Genomic DNA, 21797 nt, shown 5'->3' with positions numbered 1-21797 from the left:
GCTTCAATTCAAAACTTTAATACATCCATGTGGATTCCAATTTTGACTGAAATGCCCCTTTAAGATCCAATTCAGATATTACAAAAGATATCTATACACATATCCATGGATACATGCTTTGTCTCTTTTTTTTAACAATGAAACCGAACTTTAAGTTTCACACCATACCTTTAAGAGGACTATGTCTGATACCTCTGAACATCAATTAGTGCTAAACAGAAAGGAAAAGAAGTGTCTGTTTTGCAAGAATTCTCTTTCTATACACATTGATGTAATTTAACACCAGGTACTGTATATCTAAGGAAGAAGGATTCGATCCACACCAAAGAAAGCTAAAACAAAAACTTTATTAGATCCTTTAAAACATAGTGGGGTTGATCAGAAAGCAGCACATAGAGTGAGCGCAGCACCTGGCTTACGCGTTTCGGCTAGAAGCCGTAGTCATAGTCAGAGTGCTGCTCCCTTTGATATTTTGCAACATGGTGTCATTTTGACTTTGTTTGGGGACAACAGGGGAAACTAACAATCCCAGAATCTTGGGTTCCTGTAACCGTGGAGGTTTTCATTTACCTGTGATTTACATACAGTAAGGATTCACCCCCTTCTCTCTCTTTGATTCAACTGTATATCTAAGCACATATAGATGAAAATCCTACACACAAATGAAGATACAAAAACATACAGCAGCAATTGAGTTGAGACAGTAAAAAAACTTGAGGAGCTGCTTGGATGGACTGCTGCATAAGCCTGTATTCTTGTCCTTGGTAGAGACCTGGGCATAGAAAAAACAGAATGGCTTTCAAATGTATGGTTGTACAGGGTGAGGGTGCACCCCAGTTACCACAAAATCAACCAAGCTTGTAGCGTTCTAGGAATGTGGTCAAGCAGAGATATTATTGAAGTGCTCTATGTCCCAATGTTTTTTTTTAAACTCTAGGTCTACTCCAGCATAAAAAATAAAGCAAGTGAAAAGGATTACAGGGTGCTAAGTGCTAACCATACTTGGGGCTAATGTGCACTGGTAAGGTTAGACTGGAATTGTAGAACTGATAAAACGGATCAATAAACTCAACATTATTTAATCTTCCAATAAGATATTTAATAAAGGAAATTAAAAGAATTTTACACGGTACATTCATTGTTAATTTTGCCTCCTTTTGCTGTAAAATACCTCTAAAAAGTTTAATTGTTCCAATCCAGTCAGTGGGGCCTATTTATAAAGGTGCGAGCGGATATGATCCGATATTGCGGATCATGTGCGCTGCACATCGATAAATGCTGACAGCATACGCTCTCGGCATTTATCATGGCACCAGCAGTTCTTGTGAACTGCTGGTGCAATACTGCCCCCTGCAGATTCACAGCCAATCGGCCACTAGCAGGGGGTGTCAATCAACCCGATCGCATTCGATCGGGTTGATTTCTGGCGATTTATGTCCGCCGCCTCAGAGCAGGCGGACAGGTTATGGAGCAGCAGTCTCCAAAACGGGGCACCAAGCTCCATACGGAGCTTGATAAAAATGCCCCAGTGAGTCTGGATGAAAAATTTATCTGGCACTGTAATAATCTACAGAGCAATTAGTAAGCTCATAAGACACAAGTTTTTACATTTATCCTTAATGGACCACAGCAAGGAAGACCAGGAACATCAGGCTTTTTAAGAGGTGTTTACCTAACATTTTTAACAGTGCTAACAGAATGAAAGCGTTAACTTATTTTGCATTGCAGTGCTTAATTTTTAATATACGTTAAAACGTTAAGGTCCCCTTAAGAGATCTGCACTACAGACATTCTGACCATTGACTAAGCTAAATTTAACCAAAAGGTAGATTTTAGGCTACTAGTAGCGCTGCCCAGAAGAACATATAACTATTATACAATTTCCCTATTTTCAATAACAAGTATTAAAGGGACAGTAAAGTCAAAATTAAACTATCATGATTTATATAGCTCATGCAATTTCAAACAATGTTCCAATTGAATTTTGTTAGCTAATTTGCTTAATGCTCTTGGTATCCTTTGTGAAAAAGCTACCTAGACTCAGGAGCACCAATGCACTTCTGAGAGCTAGCTCTTGATTGGTGGCTGCACAGATATGCCTCTTGTCATTGGCTCAGCCAATGTCTTAAACTAGTCAGTAGTTCATTGCCATTCATTCAACAAAGGATTCCAAGAGAATGATGAAAATTTTAAATAGAAGTGAATTAGAAAGTTGTTTAAAATGTTATCCGAATCATTAAAGTGCCATTACATTTTGAGTAAACAAAAATAAGTAAACATTTTACAGTTTGTACCACATCTGTAGTCTTGCTTAAAAAGAAAGGTTTTGCATGTATGTTTATTTACTAAACAAGCTAATTATAATATTTATTACAAACTCAAATAGCCTTAATTTAACATGGCACTAGTAGAGCACAATGGCCAAATTAACAAAAAAATATAGATCCTTCACTAAAGTCTGAACATACCTGTGTGCACAGCACTGGGTATATCATATGGTCATAAGTTCAATGTGTAAAGCTTTTAAAGACCATCAAGTATAAGGGCAGCGATTAAAATACTTGCTACAGCACTAAATACTTGTCATCCTAGACATTTAAGCAATTTTCTGTTACAATTTGCTCAAATATAGATCCTAATGGTTTTCCCAATGAGAAGAGATGTCATAATGTATAAGCTTGAATGAGGGTCTCATGATATATCTCCATGTAGCTGTACTAAAACACAGTATTTTACATCCAGTGTCCTTATCTCTTTAAAACTGTAAAATTGTTCTTTTCATCTTAAAGAAGGAGAAACATTTATCTCACTCACATTTGGGGGCCGAATGATCAAGCTCCGAATGGAACTTGATGCCTCTGTTACCGCGCAAGCCTTCAGGCTCGCCGGAAACAGAAGTTATGAAACAGCTGTCTACAGACCGCTGCTCCATAACTTGCCCTCTGCCTCTGAGGCTGCAGTCTTCAATACGATCGGGCTGATTGAAACCCCCTGCTAGCGGCCAGTTGGCCGCGAATCTGCAGGGGGTGGCATTGCACAAGCAGTTCACAAGAACTGCTTGTGCAATGATAAATGCAGATAGCGTATGCTGTCGGCATTTATCTATGTGCGGCGGACATGATACGCTACATTGTATCGTGTCCGCTCGCACTATGATAAATTGGCCCCTTGGTCTTACTAAATGTCTTCTTTGTTCATGCTTATATATGGAAGTTTAAAAAGAATTTAAAAAAACAACCATTGTTTTCACTGTGTCATGTAGAAGATGCAAAATATTTAAAAGACCACTAAATACAGTAGAACTGCATAATTAACAAGTGCATAATAAAAAAAAGATAATGCAATAGCACTTACTCTGAATTTCAAATAAGTAATAGATTTTTTTCAGGCAAATGTATTTTTGCTCCATTTTTTCTTGCCCCCTGTATCATGTGACAGACACCAGCCAATAACAGACTAGTATATGATTACTCTGTGAACTTGTGCACATGCTCAGTAGGAGGTGGTGATCCATATAGTATGTATACAAAAAGACTGTACAACATTTGATAATAGAAGTAAATTGGAAAATGCCTTAAAACTGCACGCTCTATCTCAATCATGAAAGTTTATTTTAACTTTAGTGTCCCTTTAAAGGACTAATTACATGCTCTAATTTGTCAGAGCATGTAATTTTAAGACTATCGACCCTGCACTACTGTTGGATTAAACCCTGCAAAGGGGTTAAACACACAGTAGAAGTACTGCTTGGTGCCTGCAGAGCACTGCTAGTCCTGGTGATCCATGCAGTAATGCTAGTTGCACAACTCAGCTGTGTAACTAGCACTGCTGATTGGATCTTGCAATATTAAACTGTTAAAATATATTTATGTAATTATTTGTATTTTTTTCTAAAAGAAAAAAAAGGGGGAAAGATTTATATTGTTTGGTTAATAAGCTCCTTTGTTTGTAATGATGTACAGGCGGTCTTTACCATTCATTTGTCCATTTTCATCTATCCAGTCCCATCATACTATTAATGACTGATGTTAGGGACAGCATTAAATGCTGGATTTTAGTTATACAGGAGTTGTATGTTCTTTTAACATTGAAAAATAGGTTATTTTAAATGTTCGAATCCTATAATATCAGACTTTTGCTAATATTGATTGTCTATATCGGCTAGATTACAAATGTTGCGGTACAACTTTTAACACTGAAAAAATGGAACGCATATTACGAGTTGTGTTGGAATAGCTATACCGCAAGCTTTTTAGCCTGTAACGCAACGTCCATTCCGCACTCAAAAAAAAATTAAATTATGCTTACCTGATAATTTTCTTTTCTTCTGACGGGGATAGTCCACAGCTGCATTCATTACTTTTGGGAAATACAGAACCTGGCCACCAGGAGGGGGCAAAGACACCCCAGCCAAAGGCTTAAATACCTCCCCCACTTCCCTCATCCCCCAGTCATTCAGCCGAAGGAACAAGGAAAAGTAGGAGAAATATCAGGGTAAAAAAGGTGCCAGAAGAATAAAAAATAAATTTATGGCCGCCCCATAGAAAAAACGCAGGCGGGGAGCGGTGGACTCTCCCCGTCACAAGAAAAGAAAATTATCAGGTAAGCATAATTTAAGTTTTTCTTCTTAAACGGGGAGAGTCCACAGCTGCATTCATTACTTTTGGTAAAACAATACCCAAGCTATAGAGGACACTGAATGCAAGAACGGGCAGGTACAAGAGGCGGCCCATTCTGAGGGCACCACAGCCTGAAAACACCCACACACCCAACAAAAAAACTGCTTCACCAGAAGCAGACAAAAAAGGAAAGGACCAAGTAACTGCCCATCAGTTAAAAACAGCAAAGCCCTTGCTAGAGACTGCTCAGAATCACTAGACTCAACCGAGCACAAAAGCCTCCGAGGAGACCAAGTCACGCATGGAGTCCAAGGGAACCATGAAACGCCCCAACCCTGAAAACCTAGAGGTACAAGGGTAGAACCCCTCCCTTACACAGAGTTCAAACCCGCACTCAGGATAAAGTGACCAAGGGATAAAACCACTCCTGGAGCCGTGAAAAAAACAGCACCATAATCTCTAATTATGCTCCAGATGAAGCCACAGGCTTCCTCAGCAAAAGAGGTTGAAGCGGATGGAAGCCGCCAACACTAGCTGATCAAAAGCTAGTAAACTGCACCAGGAAACTCACAGAGGACAAACTCCAAAGAAGTGCAGAGCAACTTCCTCCTAAGAAAAACAGGGAAGATAGCACCCAAAACCAGCAGAGAAAAAACTATCCGCTGAGATAAGGAAACACTGCAAAGCCTCCCAAAGAAGGCCCACAAAATCTATTTATGATACGCGGTCGAGGCTCAACAGAGCAGTCAGATTCCTGACCCCCACTCCAGGGCAACGGACCCAGCACCAAAGCAGCTGGCAATGTCCTAAAGGACAAGGAAATGAGAATTTCCCCGAACCACCAAGACCTTCATAAAGGAAAAAAAGGCCCCCTGAGGACGAGCTTGGGTTCAGAACCCAGACACAGCTCCCTTCCCGAAGAGAAGGGACACTCCCAAAAAGGAGACTCTATACTGAAACTACAGTAATGGTATGACACCAGAAAATCCCGCACTGTTAGGGAAGTACCCAACTGAACAGAGGAAGAAGAAAAAGGCCTCCGGGACACCAGGAGGGTACTGTGGTATGCCCAATCCTCCCCAAAAGGAGATGAAACGCAAAAACAAAACAGCTTACCCTCCCACAGGCATGGAGTGTAAAGCTGAAGACAGACAACAAAAGGCCAGTACCACTTGATAGAAACCATCCGGCAACTGCAGCTGGCCCAGTAGAAAATTCCAATTCTCCGTTAAGAGAGAGAAAAAATCTGCCAGAAGTGGATAAGAAGACATACCGGAACACTGGGCCGTCCAGATCCAAAAAGAAAGCTGCCACAGCAGGATTCAAACTCCAAGCCTTCAGCTTGTTAGGCAGGGTAGTTATCTCTTAGGCCACTGAGTCCTGCCCTAAGGTATCTGAACACAGAAAACTCAAAAGAGTCCAGGACAAGAAAACCGGGCACCCAGAACCGGCTTCAAACTAACAACCCCTGAGGAACCCTTGGGTTACCCCCTCAGAAGAATACCTTGCACCATAGATGATGCAATCACAGTGACATCCAAGGGACCTTGGACATTGAACGCTCACGTAAGTATCCCAGAGACAGAGAGCTTAACCCCGAAGGCTCGAGGACAAACACTCACTAAGTCTCAAGACTAAGGCATACGTACAAGAGAACAGAACTCAAAACCTAGAAAATTCTAGTTTGAGAATAAAATAGTCTCCAAAGATCCTTTCGGGATCAACCTCCCAGAAACCCCAACAGCTCGAGGAATTCACGAATGAACAAGCATCCCAAACTCCTGGCGAGTGACAGAAAACCGAAAACGCCTAAGCAGGGGCAATCACAGGAAAAAAAGAGACAACACAATCTCCAGAGCTCCAAAAATACAGTAGCAGATAAGACCTTAGGTGGAAAAAAGGAATAAAATGTCCGACTTCTAGAAACAAATGACCAGAAAACCAACCCCAAGGATGGGGAAAAAGAGGCACAAGCAACCTCTACCCTTTAAGGAAGAGGTAATGTCGCCAAGGAACAGATTTAAAAAGGACAATCCCAAAACAAAAATACCAATAGAGGAAACGAGAAAAACGTCACCTAAGCCTAGTACCACGGATTTCCAAGGAGTCATCTGAACCTCCAACCCCATTGGGAAGGAGAAAAACTCTAGCTCCTGATCCATATGACCTCAGGAACCCCCAGAGTATGCCTTAATAGGATCCAATCTCTGTAACCCCGCCAGCAAGAAGAGGCAGGACATTGAGGACTGAGCACAATCCCCTCTGATGCCCCACCCAAAAAAATCAACGAGGACCAACCTGACGTCTAGGAACGAAAGGCCTCTTATAACATGTGAATTCAAGAAAACAAACTCTTCCCAGAATAAGCAACACAGCACCCCAACCGGACCAGCCAGTTATAACGGGCACCACGTGGGAGATATAGACCTCAAGGAACAGAAAAACTAATGCCCGAACAGGATCAGCCTGATACATAGGGCACTTCAGAACTGTCCAGGCCACAGAAACGTTGAAGCCCTAATAGGGATAGACAAAATAAACGATAGACATAACAAAGTCCTAACACTCGTTATTTAACTTCCGCAGAAGTGTCAAAGCGACCACAAAATCGCTAGAATCAAATCCCAGAGAAGAAATGTTCCCAAAAAGAAAACTATAACATACATGAGCTTTCCAAAATGAAATAAAATAAATCCTAACCGGATCAAAGTAAATGAGGGAAGTACCCGCAGGTGAACGCCCAAGAAGAATGGACTCACAAAAAGGACCAGCCGGTCAGAGACCCAATTCTTCCAAAGCTCAGAACTCAAATAAGATACTCAAAAAAGAAAAAATGGAGATGTCAAGGAAATTGACTTTATCCCCATTCGTCTAACCCTGCATGCCTTCTGGAACGGAAGACCGAGGATCCATCGACCCATTAGGACTGGGATCCTCCAGCACTGCCAAAACATGTCTCAGTAGGACATGAAGGCGCGCCAGTCTATAATGAAAGGCAAGACTTACCTCCGCTGGGGGAAAGCAGATGACCATGACCCCGAGGGTTGGACCCCTGAAGTCTCAGAGGAAACCACTTCCCCAGAAAGCTGATCTGATCCAGATGATCCCACGCCTGACGATCCCTGGTTAACAGAACACAGACAGTATCTTCCTGGAAGATGTAAATGCTCCAACACCATAGATATGCCCGTGCGGAACTGTGCCGTAACCTCTGGAGGAAATAAGCCGCCTTCCGGAGGAGGGGTAACGGCATTTGGGACACCTGCTTGTGTAGCAAAAGAAGTTTCTAGGGTGCGTGCCTCATGGGATATGGGATCCTCCGGGGCGGATGGCTCAGTGGACTCTAAGTTCCCTGATTCGGGAGAACAGAGTACTCTATAGCGGCATTCCAAACATAACTGATGGGCATGGATCACCCGGGCCATTTCATATTCTTCGCAAGAAGTGGAATCTGAATCAGAGACATCCGTCTCCAAAAAATCAGAATCCTCCATAACTCGGTGATTGAAATTATGGAAAAAAAAATAAACAGCACCTTACACTCTCAATGGCTGGGGCACTCACCACCTCCTATGACCCAGACAACTAGTGAAACATACTCTCTCCGTCGCCAAATGGTCAGGAATATGGAAATGGAGATAGAAAATGTGACCACGCCCGGTCACAAGGTGCACCATGCATGCCAAAGAAAAGCGTGCCAGTTAAAAAAGGCCGGTATGTTCCGAAATAGCCACAAGCCCAAGCATTACTACACAATAGCAGACAGAATCACATAACAAACATGATAAAAGTTCCCCATGTTCAATAACCCCCCTCAGGATATATTAACCCTTGATTCCATAAAGATAAAAGGAGTTCCACTGAGACCCTGACTTCTTTATTTACATTACATTCTCATATTGAAAGTAAAATGAAATGATCTTACCGGAATCTACGCCGTGGAACAGGAACACGGACGGCCCTTCAAGTGTGACAGATAGTAGCACCGCTTCTGACATGGACTTGAGTGGAGAAAGCAGGCAGCGAAACTTGTCAATGCTGATTGCTTAAAGGGACATAATACTCATATGCTAAATCACTTGAAACTGATGCAGTATAACTGTAAAATATCACCTGAACATCTATGTAAAAATGCAAGATATTTTACCTCACAATTTCCTCAGCTCAGCAGAGTAAGTTCTGTGTAAAAAAATATACTTCAGCTGTAGGTAAAAAAAATAAAAAATGAAGAAATGAACTGCAGCCAATCAGCATCAGTAGTGCTGAGGTCATGAACTCTTTTACTGTGATCTCATGAGATTTCACTTAACTCTCATGAGATTTCATTGTAAACTTCCTTAAGCTGAATAGGGAAATAAGATGAGAGTGCACGTAAGCTCGCTTCTTCCGCTGTCCCGGGACATACATACTGATTTGTTGCTTAGAAGTTCTTTAGAATGGGATGTGGCTACTGAGAAACTTTTGAGGTAAAATATCTTTCTTTTTTACATAGAGATGTTCAGGTGATATTTTCTAGTCAGCTTTTTACAGCTATACTGCATCACTTTCAAATGTGTTTAAACATTTGGGTATTATGGCCCTTTAACGAGCTGTTGATATGAGTCAGGATGGTTTCGCAGAAAGACTCTCTCTGCATCTCCGGACTCCAACTTTCATCCATGCTCTCACTGAGAGGCTGACAGGACTACTTAAAACTCCAGTCCCATTCCGAAGAGTACTACCCTCCATAAGAGACTAAACCGAATCCTCTCTGCCAACCTCCTGTGACGAAAGGCAAAGAATGACTGGGGGATGAGGGAAGTGGGGGAGGTATTTAAGCCTTTGGCTAGGGTGTCTTTGCCTCCTCCTGGTGGCCAGGTTCTGTATTTCCCAAAAGTAATGAATGCAGCTGTGGACTCTCCCCGTTTAAGAAGAAAATTACGTTTTTGTGTGGGACTTTCATAGCGCCTGTATTACAGGTTGTGCGGTCAGGCTAAAACGCTTGTGTTACAGCCTAGCCCAAGATGGATGAAGGTGTCGCCGCCTGGATAAAGATGGATGTCCGGACTTCAGGAACCGTGAGTAGATATTCTGGGGTTAGTGTTTTTTTTTTCAATTTTTTGGGTGTTTTTTTTTTAGATTAGAGCTTTGGGCTTTTGTAAAAGAGCTAAATGTCCTTTTAAGGGCAATGCAAAAGAGCTGAATGCCCTTTTAAGGGCAATGCCCATACAGATGCCTCTTTAGCGGCAATGGGTAGCTTAGTTTTTTTTAAAGTTAGGGTTATTATTTTGGGGGGTTGGTTGGGTGGTGGGTTTTACTGTTGGGAGGACTTTGTATTTTTTTTACAGGTAAAAGAGCTGTTTAACTTAGGGCAATGCCCTACAAAAGGCCCTTTTAAGGGCTATTGGTAGTATATTGTAGGCTAGGGGGTATTTTTATTTTTTGGGGGGGCTTTTTTTATAGGGCTATTAGATTAGGTGTAATTGTTTTTATTTTTGATAATTTTGTTTATTATTTTTTGTAAGCTTAGTGTTTCTTTATTTTTCTTAATTTTGTGTTTATTATTTTTTGTAATTTTAGATTTTTTTTATTTTTTTCGTAGTGCTAGGTTTTTTTAAATTTGTAATTTAGATTTTTTAATTGGTAGTATTTTTTTATTTTATTAAAATAGTTATGTTAGGTTAATTTATAGTTTAATGTTTATTTTTATTTTACAGGTAAGTTTTTATTCATTTAAATATATATATATATATCCGTTCCTGGAGGAAAATTTCCCTGGGACTTGAATCTTCAGTTAGTCCTCACATGGAATGAAAGAAAACACAAAAATAGTGTAATTCTGTAAACCAGCTAGATGCAATATTGAAATAAGATGAATGGTTACTCACATTTGTTGGAGCTTATATATGATGTGCACACCTACTTTATACTGGTAAACAGTATCCCACAACGATATAGTTAAAAATAATTATTTATTAAAATCTTAAAAAAACGTCACAAATGCTAAGTGTACACAATTAGGTTAAAGGGATCCAACAGGAAAACAGTTAGTGACCACATTACTGGATGGATACAGATGGAGGGCAGAAGCTTAACCACTTACTAACCGTAATCCTAGACCGGTTAGGTAACACTCCACCCTTAGCGTCACTTGCACATTTTGACATGAGGGTGGGAGAAAGTTCCAACGTACGTTTCGCTGACCAACTTGGAACTTTCTTCCATATCGTTGTGGGATACTGTTTATCTACCAGTATGAAGTAGGTGTGCGCATCATATAGAGCTTGTTTAAGCTCCAACAAATGTGAGTAACCATTCGTCCTATTTCAATATTGCATCTAGCGGGTTTACAGAATTACACTATTTTTGTGTTTTCTTTCATTCCATGTGAGGACTAACTGAAGATTCAAGTCCCAGGGAAATTTCCGCCAAGAACGGATATATCCATCCATTTCTTATTGAACTTTTCAGTATTATTATACTTCAAATTTAATACTTTTTATTTTGTTTCACTTTGTAAATTGTTGTACATTTATTTTTATTTAAATATAGTTATATTGTAATTTTATTTTAAAGTCTGGGGGGTGTTAGGTTTAGGGGTTAATTGGTTTATTTAGTGGTGATGATGTGGGAGGCCAGAGGTTTAGGGGTTAATAACTTTATTATAGTGACAGCAATGTCGGGGAGCGGCTGATTAGGGGTTAATAGCTTTTAATAGTGCCGGCAATGTCGGAGAGCGGCGGAATAGGGGTTAATAACTTTATTATAGTGTTTGCGATGTCGGGGAGTGGCAGAATAGGGGTTAATAACTTTATTATAGTGTTGGCTATGTCAAGGAGCGGCAGAATAGGGGTTAATAACTTGTATTCATGTCGGCGATGTCGGGAGCGGCAGATTAGGGGTTAATAACTTTATTTAGGTGTCGGCTATGTCGGTCGGAAGATTAGGGGTGTTTAGACTTGGGGTGTTAGGTTTATGCGTAACTTTTTTCCCCCCCATAGACATCAATGGTGTTGCGTTACGGAGATTTTTCATTCCGCACTTCAGGTGTTAGGTTGATGTCTATGGGGGAAAGCGTGCATGAGCACGTCAATGCAACACTTGAATTTTTTGCGGTATGGAGCTTAACGCCACCATATCGCACGCACAAGGAGGCTTTTCAGTAACTCATAATGGCAGCGCTATGGAGAGTGAAATAACGCAACATTTTTGCCATTAGTTTCGCACCCAGTTTAGCGCAAAACTCGTAATCTAGGTCTGAAACTAATCTTAAACTAATCTTTTGGACGAAACACATTGTTTACACGTGCACATGTCTACTTTTTATGCTTTTTGGGTATGTTCCTATTGACTATTATGGCTGTGGGAGTTGCTCTTATGAATCAATCATGCTCTAATCCCTAAGACATTTCATTTTCTTAAATTTTCCTCTAAATATGGTGCTCTATTACTTCCCATTTTGTCCCTCCCAAATAAGATATGATTGATGTGTGTACAAATACTGATACTGGTAGGGATTCGGAGGAAAGAACTAATATGCATTTTTTTCTTCTAGGATGATGTCCCTGATGTGGATTTTGATAGCAATCACCGCTCTATTAACTGTGGATGCACACATTGATCCTTCATTAAACATCCATTGGCAGTTGTGGAAAAAAACATATGACAAAGATTATGCCAATGAGGTAACATCAGAATGATCTATGATTAATTATTTGTTATATCTTTGAGTTTACTATCTGATCTTCAAAATATAAGTGTACTAGTCCTAAAGCCCGTGCATGGGCCATTTTCTGCAGTGCAGCGGTCCCTCCCGCCCACGCCCGACACACCCAATCCCTCCCCGCCACGCCTGGTCCCCGGCCACGCCATAATGGGCCATTTTTTGCAGTGCAGCGGTCCCTCCTGCCTACGTCCCGACACACCCGATCCCTCCCCGCCACGCAAGCCCAGTCATGCCATGATGTGCCTTTTTCTCCAGTGCAGCGGTCCCTCCCGCCCTCGCCCCGACACACCCGATCCCTCTCCGCCACGCCAGCCCCATCAAGCCCACTCCCCGGCCATGCTAGGCTCACGTCTGGTCACACCCCGCTGCCCCTACTCTGCTGTCTGATCCCCATGGGGGTCACTGCTGATCCTTCCTTACAGCCAGGTATGTTTGTCTTGCGCTGCAGTCTCTACTGCGCATGACTGCATCAGACAAACATATCTGGCCTTTTATAATATAGGATATTTTTAGAAAAACATCTTTATTTACATAAAAACCTATAGACTTTAATTGTAATTTTCTGTAGAAAATTATTGGATAAGTTCTTCTAAAAGATTGGAATCAACCCCATATGCTTTTACTTATTGGATACATCATATTAAACTAAAATTGAAAGGACACTATTCAATGTTTAGGGCTTAATGTTCAAAACCTCACTTTTATTAGTTTAGGTTGTAGTCACGTTGACTTCCAGCAAACGCCCCATAAAGGGGCTAAAATCATTGTCAGTTGTGGCAAAATATAAAATGCCATTGCACAGATGGATCGGTTGAGTTGAGTTGTGTGCACATACAAAGAGATGGCTGTAAAAACGATGCTGTGTGTAGTTTACAGAAACAGCCACAGACCTCAAGCAGCACGTCATCCTCCTCCACTTGTGTAACCTAGGATTCAATATGTCAACATCCATTGCATAAAAGAGGTTGTGGTTGAGAATAAACAGTTGCACTGAATTTCTAACCTTTAAATAGTTACGCACAGTCTTGTGATATTCAGCTTATCTTTGAAAAAAATATTTCTAGCATCTAATAAAAAGCAATCTAAAACAAGGGTATTTATCCTTTTTAAATAAGGGGCCACACTGGAGCTTAGTTTTAAGTTGGATGGCTGATAAACTAACTTTAATTTAATCAAATATTTAAAATATCTATGCCTATATGAGCATTTCTCATGGTATAGACTTACAGTAACCCACAAATACACTGGATCACACACACACACACAAAAAAGAAATTAACAAACTGCTGGTAAAATTATTATTATACTTTATTTATAAAGCACGGAAGCGCCAACATACTCTGCAGAGCTGGCTATGGGTACAATTCATTTAAATAAAACAATGTTAAAAAAAAACTTGTAAGGGACAAGACAAAATTTGACAAACACATGCAGGAGGAACTGATGCCCCTATTACCGTGGGAATGAGATTAGGTAAGACAACTTTGATTTAACAAAAAATATCTCTATTGTTAGTATGTTTATATAGCTAATGGAAATTGGATCAAAAACATATATAAAATATTTAGGCAATAAAAATACCATGTCCAACAAGAGAGGGCTAATTTTCAATTTAAAATGGAAAAAGGGACACTTAAAGGGGCAGCCCTCATGGAATTCTATAAAAAAGGGGATGTCCCTGCAAGTAGCGAGATGTCTTCCATAGAAATAATGTAAAGTTTTGCGATGAAGGAAACAATGGGAGAACAAGGCGTTTGTTTAAACTTTAATATTACGCCTAATACAGATCAAATTACGCTGTTTACAGGGCACTGTAATTAAGACCGTTATTGTTTTTGAATGCATAGGTTTTCCTTTCAGAGTAATTAGTGTTTTGAGTATTTTGATAAAAGCTCGCCACCTTTTAATTTGTGAGAACAAACAGTGAGATCTGTAGAGTGGAAATGTTTAGATGATTAGGCTTGATATGAGAGACAATTTCATACACGCCCATGTTTAGCTCATTAAAAACAATTATGCTTTATATTTTCTACTTATAAGTATGAACTTCAATGTGTTTTGCACATCTAGTGTACTCAAATTACAATTTATGATGTGAATATTTATTACGATTTTTTCCCGTGTTACGATTTTTATATAGCTTAACAGTACCGCGAGACACCCTGTTTTGTAAATATGGGGTTTAAGAGAACACCGCCAGATCTTAAACTCTCCGTTTCGCAAGATTATCTTGTTAGTACTGTAAAGTCCCTCAGAATTTTAGAAAGGCAAATGTTAACGTGAAAACTGTTTCAAAAGTGTATTTAAGTATGCACCATGCACTAGCATTTTAAACACAGTACTTGCCCGGTTTGTTATTTGCTGACATGATACAAACCCCACTGGTGCTCAGTGCAACTGCAGTATTTAAAATGCTGGTGCACTGAGAATATCTAGCTATGCTTCACGTGCACGTGAAGAGAAAAATGCTAACACTAAAATAGTGATAACTATTATTAAAAGCATTTTTGCCAAAGCAAGCACATTGCAAGTATGTTTCTATTCAAAGATGTAATTAATCTATGTGTATTTAAATTTTGATCAGAATGTCCCTTTAATCTCGCTATGCAGCCTTCTGGATGTGAAAGAGAGACACACACAACGGGCCAGATTACGAGTAGAGTGCTAACGGTTCTGCACAAGCAATTAGGGGTTTATCGCAGGTATTTGCGCTCATCGTGTTTACCACTGGTATTACAAGTTGAAAGTAAATGCGATCACTTAAGCGCAATAACGATTTACGCTAGAATGATTACGCATCCTCAGAGCTCTGGTTTACTGCTTTACAAAACAAAAAAGTTGCACAAAAGACGTAAAAAATACATTAAAAAGTACAGTTACACTCATAATAACACTATCTAATAAAAATTATTTTTTTAAAAGCAAAGTTATAAGGGCTCAAAGATATGAGGCCTCAGGTGTTAGGGAAAAAAGCATGAAAAGGGCTTTAACATAGAGATACATACATATACATCTCTAACTATGTATATGTGTCCGGATGGTCTCCATCTTGAATGATGGAACTCTGAGGAATTTGTTTAGAATTTTTAGATCCAGGATTGGCCTGAAAGTTCCTTCCTTTTTGGGAACCACAAACAGGTTTGAGTAAAAACCCAGTCCTTGTTCTGCAATTGGAACTGGATATATCACTCCCATCTTGAGTAGATCTTCTACACAGCGTAAGAACGCCTCTTTCTTTGTCTGGTCTGTAGACAGACGAGAAATGTTGAACTTTCCCCTTGGAGGGGAGTCCTTGAATTCTAGAAGATATCCCTGAGTAACGATCTCTAATGCCCAGGGATCGGGAACATCTCTTGCCCAAGCCTGAGCGAAGAGAGAGAGTCTGCCCCCTACCAGATCCGGTCCCGGATCGGGGGCTACCCCTTCATGCTGTCTTAGTAGCAGCTGCAGGCTTCTTGACCTGTTTACCCTTGTTCCAGCCCTGCAAAGGCTTCCAGGTTGCCTTGGGCTGTGAAGCGTTACCCTCTTGCTTTGTGGTTGCAGAGGTTGAAGCAGGACCGCTCCTGAAGTTGCGAAAGGAACGAAAATTAGCCTTGTTTTTAGCCTTAAAAGGCCTATCTTGTGGGAGAGCATGGCCCTTCCCCCCGGTGATATCCGAAATAATCTCTTTCAACTCGGGCCCGAAAAGGGTTTTTCTTTTGAAAGGGATATTCAGTAATTTTGTTTTGGACGACACGTCAGTCGACCATGACTTGAGCCAAAGCGCTCTGCGCGCCATAATGACGAAACCAGAATTTTTCGCCGCTAACTTAGCTAATTGCAAAGAGCAAAGCATTAATTATATCCATGACTTCGTCATATGAAGTCTCCCTGTGGAGCGACTCCTCCAGAGCCTCAAACCAAAAAGCCGCTGCAGTAGTTATAGGAATAATGCAGGCAATAGGTTGGAGAAGGAAACCTTGTTGAACAAATATTTTCTTTAGTAAACCTTCTAATTTTTTATCCATAGGATCTTTAAAAGCACAACTGTCTTCAATTGGAATGGTTGTGTGCTTAGCTAGTGTCGAAACTGCCCCCTCCACCTTAGGGACCGTCTGCCACGCGTCCCGCCTGGGGTCAGTTATGGGGAACATTTTCTTAAAGATAGGGGGACGACGACAAAAGGTACACCTGGTCTCTCCTACTCCCTAGCAACAATATCTGCCACCCTCTTAGGGATCGGAAACGCATCAGTGTATACAGGGACTTCTAGATATTTGTCCATTTTACACAATTTCTCTGGGACCACCATAGGGTCACAATCATCCAGAGTTGATAAAACCTCCCTAAGCAATACGCGGAGGTGTTCCAATTTAAATTTAAACGCTAGTGAATCTGATTCTGCCCGCTGAGAAACCTTTCCTGAGTCAGAAATTTCTCCTTCAGACATTACATCCCTCGCCCCTACGTCAGAGTGTTGTGAGGGTACATCAGATAAACCTCCCAAAGCTTCCGACTGCTCCTCATCTGTTCTTAAAACAGAGCTATCGCGCTTTTTAGGGAAACTGGCAGTTTGGATAGAAAGGCCGCAAGGGAATTATCCATGACTGTCGCTAGTTGTTGCAATGTAATAGGTGCCAATGCACTAGAGGTACTAGGTATCACTTGAGCGGGCGTAACTGGTGATGACACATGGGGAGAGGAAGGCGGACTATCCTCATTACCTTCAGTCAAAGAATCATCTAGGGCTATATTTTTAAGTGACACAATATGATACTTCAAGTGTATAGACACATTAGTGCACTTGGGACACATTTTGAGTGGGGGTTCCACCATGGCTTCTGAACACATAGAGCAAGGATTTTCCTTAGTGTCAGACATGTTTAACAGATTAGTAATATACACAAGCAGGCTTGGAAAACACTTTAATCAATAAAAAATACAATTTGAAATAAACGGTACTGTGCCTTTAAGAAATAAAAAGCGCACACAATTTTACAAAACAGTGAAAAATTAACCAAATCACTTGAAATTTTCACAGTATGTGCCTAATGCTTCGATATGATTGCATAGCAAGTTTCAGCCTGATTAACCCTTTAATGCCCAAACCGGAGCAGTTTAAAGTCTGCAACCGGATAATAAACTACAGCACCTTGCCACAGCAGCCTGCCGTGGCTCTACCTGCCCTTAGGGATTAGTTTTGTGACAGTCAAGCCTCTGGAAGTCCTCAAACAGTCTCTGAACCCTCCATGTGAAGCAGCATGAGCAATCTGTCAGGATTAACTGCGCAACTGAGGAGCAAAATTAGGCCCCTCCCACTCCACTCCGGAGTTGTGAGGCCTTCAGAATCCCAATTTTATTGACTAAAATAATGCCATGTGGAATAAAAACCCCGTAATAAACACACCAAAAGTGTTTAAAAAGTGTCTATAATGAGTATTTTGTTCAATAAAATAATCGATTGCCCTGCAACAGTGTCAACCAGCCTATTGAGCCCTCTTAAATAAGCCTTCAGTTCTATACTGAGTCTAAGAACATGGCTTACCCTTCCCACATGGGGATTCTTGTCAGTCTTCTAGCATTATCTTGTCTTGACTAGAAAAAAGATGACTGAAACATACCTTAATGCAGTTAAGCCTGCAAACTGTTCCCCCCAACTGAAGTTTTCTGGTACTCCTCAGTCCTGTGTGGGAACAGCAATGGATTTTAGTTACAACATGCTAAAATCATTTTCCTCTCAGCAGAATTCTTCATCACATTTCTGCCGGAGAGTAAATAGCACAAAACGGTACTATTTAAAAATAACAAACTTTTGATTGAAGATATAAAACTACAAATCTAACACCACATTCACTTTACCCTCCCGTAGAGAGGCCCTGCTGCCAGAACCGGCAAAGAGAATGACTGGGGGTGGAGCTAGGGGGGGAGCTATATGGACAGCTCTGCTGTGTACTCTCTTTGCCACTTCCTGTAGGGAATGAGAATATCCCACAAGGATGAATCCGTGGACTGGATACACCTTGCAAGAGAAACAACACGTATATCCTTATTTTTAAAGGAGAATCTAAATACCAATTTTCACGTCTGTAATATCTTAGGCCTAGATTTGGAGTTTGGCGGTAGATGGGCTGTTAACGCTACGCGGGCTTTTTTCTGGCCGCACCATAAAATTAACTCTGGTATCGAGAGTTCAAAAAAATGCTGCGTTAGGCTCCAAAAAAGGAGCGTAGAGCATTTTTACCGCAAATGCAACTCTCGATACCAGAGTTGCTTACGGACGCGGCCAGCCTCAAAAACGTGCTCGTGCACGATTCTCCCATAGGAAACAATGGGGCTGTTTGAGCTGAAAAAAAACCTAACACCTGCAAAAAAGCAGCGTTCAGCTCCTAACGCAGCCCCATTGTTTCCTATGGGGAAACACTTCCTAAGTCTGCACCTAACACCCTAACATGTACCCCGAGTCTAAACACCCCTAACCTTACACTTATTAACCCCTAATCTGCCGCCCCCACTATCGCTGACCCCTGCATTATATTATTAACCCCTAATCTTCCGCTCCGTAAACCGCCGCTACTTACATTATCCCTATGTACCCCTAATTTGCTGCCCCTAACACCGCCGACCCCTATATTATATTTATTAACCCCTAACCTGCCCCCCACAACGTCGCCGCCAGCTACTTACAATAATTAACCCCTAATCTGCCGACCGCAAAGCGCCGCCACCTACGTTATCCCTATGTACCCCTAATCTGCTGCCCCTAACACCGCCGACCCCTATATTATATTTATTAACCCCTAATCTGCCCCCCTCAACGTCGCCGACACCTGCCTACACTTATTAACCCCTAATCTGCCGAGCGGACCTGAGCGCTACTATAATAAAGTTATTAACCCCTAATCCGCCTCACTAACCCTATCATAAATAGTATTAACCCCTAATCTGCCCTCCCTAACATCGCCGACACCTAACTTCAATTATTAACCCCTAATCTGCCGACCGGAGCTCACCGCTATTAAATGTATTAACCCCTAAAGCTAAGTCTAACCCTAATACTAACACCCCCCTAACTTAAATATAATTTAAATCTAACGAAATTAATGATCTCTTATTAAATAAATTATTCATATTTAAAGCTAAATACTTACCTGTAAAATTAATCCTAATATAGCTACACTATAAATTATAATTATATTGTAGCTATTTTAGGATTAATATTTATTTTACAGGCAACTTTGTAATTATTTTAACCAGGTACAATAGCTATTAAATAGTTAAGAACTATTTAATAGTTACCTAGTTAAAATAATAACAAAATTACCTGTAAAATAAGTCCTAACCTAAGTTATAATTAAACCTAACACTACCCTATCAATAAATTAATTAAATAAAATACCTACAATTACCTACAATAAAACCTAACACTACACTATCAATAAATAAATTAAATACAATTTCTACAAATAACTACAATTACATAAACTAACTAAAGTACAAAAAATAAAAAATAACTAAGTTACAAAAAATAAAAAAATATTTACAAACATAAGAAAAATATTACAACAATTTTAAACTAATTACACCTACTCTAAGCCCCCTAATAAAATAACAAAGACCCCCAAAATAAAAAAATGCCCTACCCTATTCTAAATTACTAAATTTAAAAGCTCTTTTACCTTACCAGCCCTGAACAGGGCCCTTTGCGGGGCATGCCCCAAGAAATTCAGCTCTTTTGCCTGTAAAAAAAAACATACAATACCCCCCCCCAACATTACAACCCACCACCCACATACCCCTAATCTAACCCAAACCCCCCTTAAATAAACCTAACACTAAGCCCCTGAAGATCATCCTACCTTGTCTTCACCATACCAGGTTCACCGATCGGTCCAGAAGAGCTCCTCCGATGTCCTGATCCAAGCCCAAGCTGGGGGCTGAAGAGGTCCATGATCCGGCTGAAGTCTTCATCCAAGCGGGCCAGAAGAGGTCTTCCATCCGATTGAAGTCTTCATCCAAGCGGCATCCATCCGGAGCGAAGCGGCAGCATCCTGAAGACCTCCACCGCGGAACATCCATCCTGGCCGACGACTGAACGACGAATGACGGTTCCTTTAAATGACGTCATCCAAGATGGCGTCCCTCGAATTCCGATTGGCTGATAGGATTCTATCAGCCAATCGGAATTAAGGTAGGAATATTCTGATTGCCTGATGGAATCAGCCAATCAGAATCAAGTTCAATCCGATTGGCTGATCCAATCAGCCAATCATATTGAGCTGGCATTCTATTGGCTGATCGGAACAGCCAATAGAATGCGAGCTCAATCTGATTGGCTGATCGGATCAGCCAATCGGATTGAACTTGATTCTGATTGGCTGATTCCATCAGCCAATCAGAATATTCCTACCTTAATTCCGATTGGCTGATAGAATCCTATCAGCCAATCGGAATTCGAGGGACGCCATCTTGGGTGACGTCATTTAAAGGAACCGTCATTCGTCGTTCAGTCGTCGGCCAGGATGGATGTTCCGCGGTGGAGGTCTTCAGGATGCTGCCGCTTCGCTCCGGATGGATGCCGCTTGGATGAAGACTTCAATCGGATGGAAGACCTCTTCTGGCCCGCTTGGATGAAGACTTCAGCCGGATCATGGACCTCTTCAGCCCCCCGCTTGGGCTTGGATCAGGACATCGGAGGAGCTCTTCTGGACCGATCGGTGAACCTGGTATGGTGAAGACAAGGTAGGATGATCTTCAGGGGCTTAGTGTTAGGTTTATTTAAGGGGGGTTTGGGTTAGATTAGGGGTATGTGGGTGGTGGGTTGTAATGTTGGGGGGGGTATTGTATGTTTTTTTTTACAGGCAAAAGAGCTGAATTTCTTGGGGCATGCCCCGCAAAGGGCCCTGTTCAAGGGACAGTTCACCCAAAAACTTTCTCCCCTTTAAATTATTCCCAATGATCCTTTTTACCTGCTAGAGTTTATTAAATTGGTTGCAAGTGGCTCCTTTACTCCTATTTCAGCATTTGAAATAGCTGATTTAGCTTGTGGTTTTCCAACCTATACTGAAAGTTTTGATACTGGCGTATACGCTATTGACAAGCCTAAGTAAACACAGCCAGCAGAAGAGATTACAAGCTCAGTGGGGGCATGATAGTTAAGTAATAAAATGATAATTTTCCATTGTTCTCTCTAAGTATTGAGCTTTGGTTTTCTAGACAAATATAAGATAAGGAAGCAAGTCTGTGTACATAAAAGTGATAACATAATGAGATCTGATATTACCTGAAGCTCAACCCATTGTAATAGGCTGTGGCTTCAAAGCACAAAACCAGCTACTTCAGATACAAAAATAAACCCGAAAATGCAATTTCTCAAATATTTTATACTCTGCAGTTGGTATAACAAGTCATTTAAAATACATTTATGGAAAAACAATTTTACAGTGTACTGTCCCTTTCAGGGCTGGTAAGGTAAAAGAGCTTTTAAATTTATTAAT

General features: G+C 40.8%; 1 protein-coding gene across 1 annotated transcript in view; it reads left to right on the top strand.

The window, feature by feature from the left end:
* Positions 1-21797, top strand: part of CTSS (cathepsin S) — a 149170-nt gene that overhangs the window by 7759 nt on the left and 119614 nt on the right. The window contains exon 2 of the mRNA XM_053705485.1: positions 12154-12283. Within this exon, the coding sequence (XP_053561460.1) occupies positions 12155-12283 (129 nt within the window). The 5' untranslated portion in view covers position 12154. The remainder of the gene's footprint in view (positions 1-12153; positions 12284-21797) is intronic.

Source organism: Bombina bombina, chromosome 1, assembly GCF_027579735.1.
Source record: "Bombina bombina isolate aBomBom1 chromosome 1, aBomBom1.pri, whole genome shotgun sequence".
In the NCBI taxonomy this organism is placed as follows: domain Eukaryota; kingdom Metazoa; phylum Chordata; class Amphibia; order Anura; family Bombinatoridae; genus Bombina; species Bombina bombina.
The sequence above is the reverse complement of the archived record's forward strand: the minus strand, read 5'-3'. Positions and strand labels throughout refer to the sequence as shown.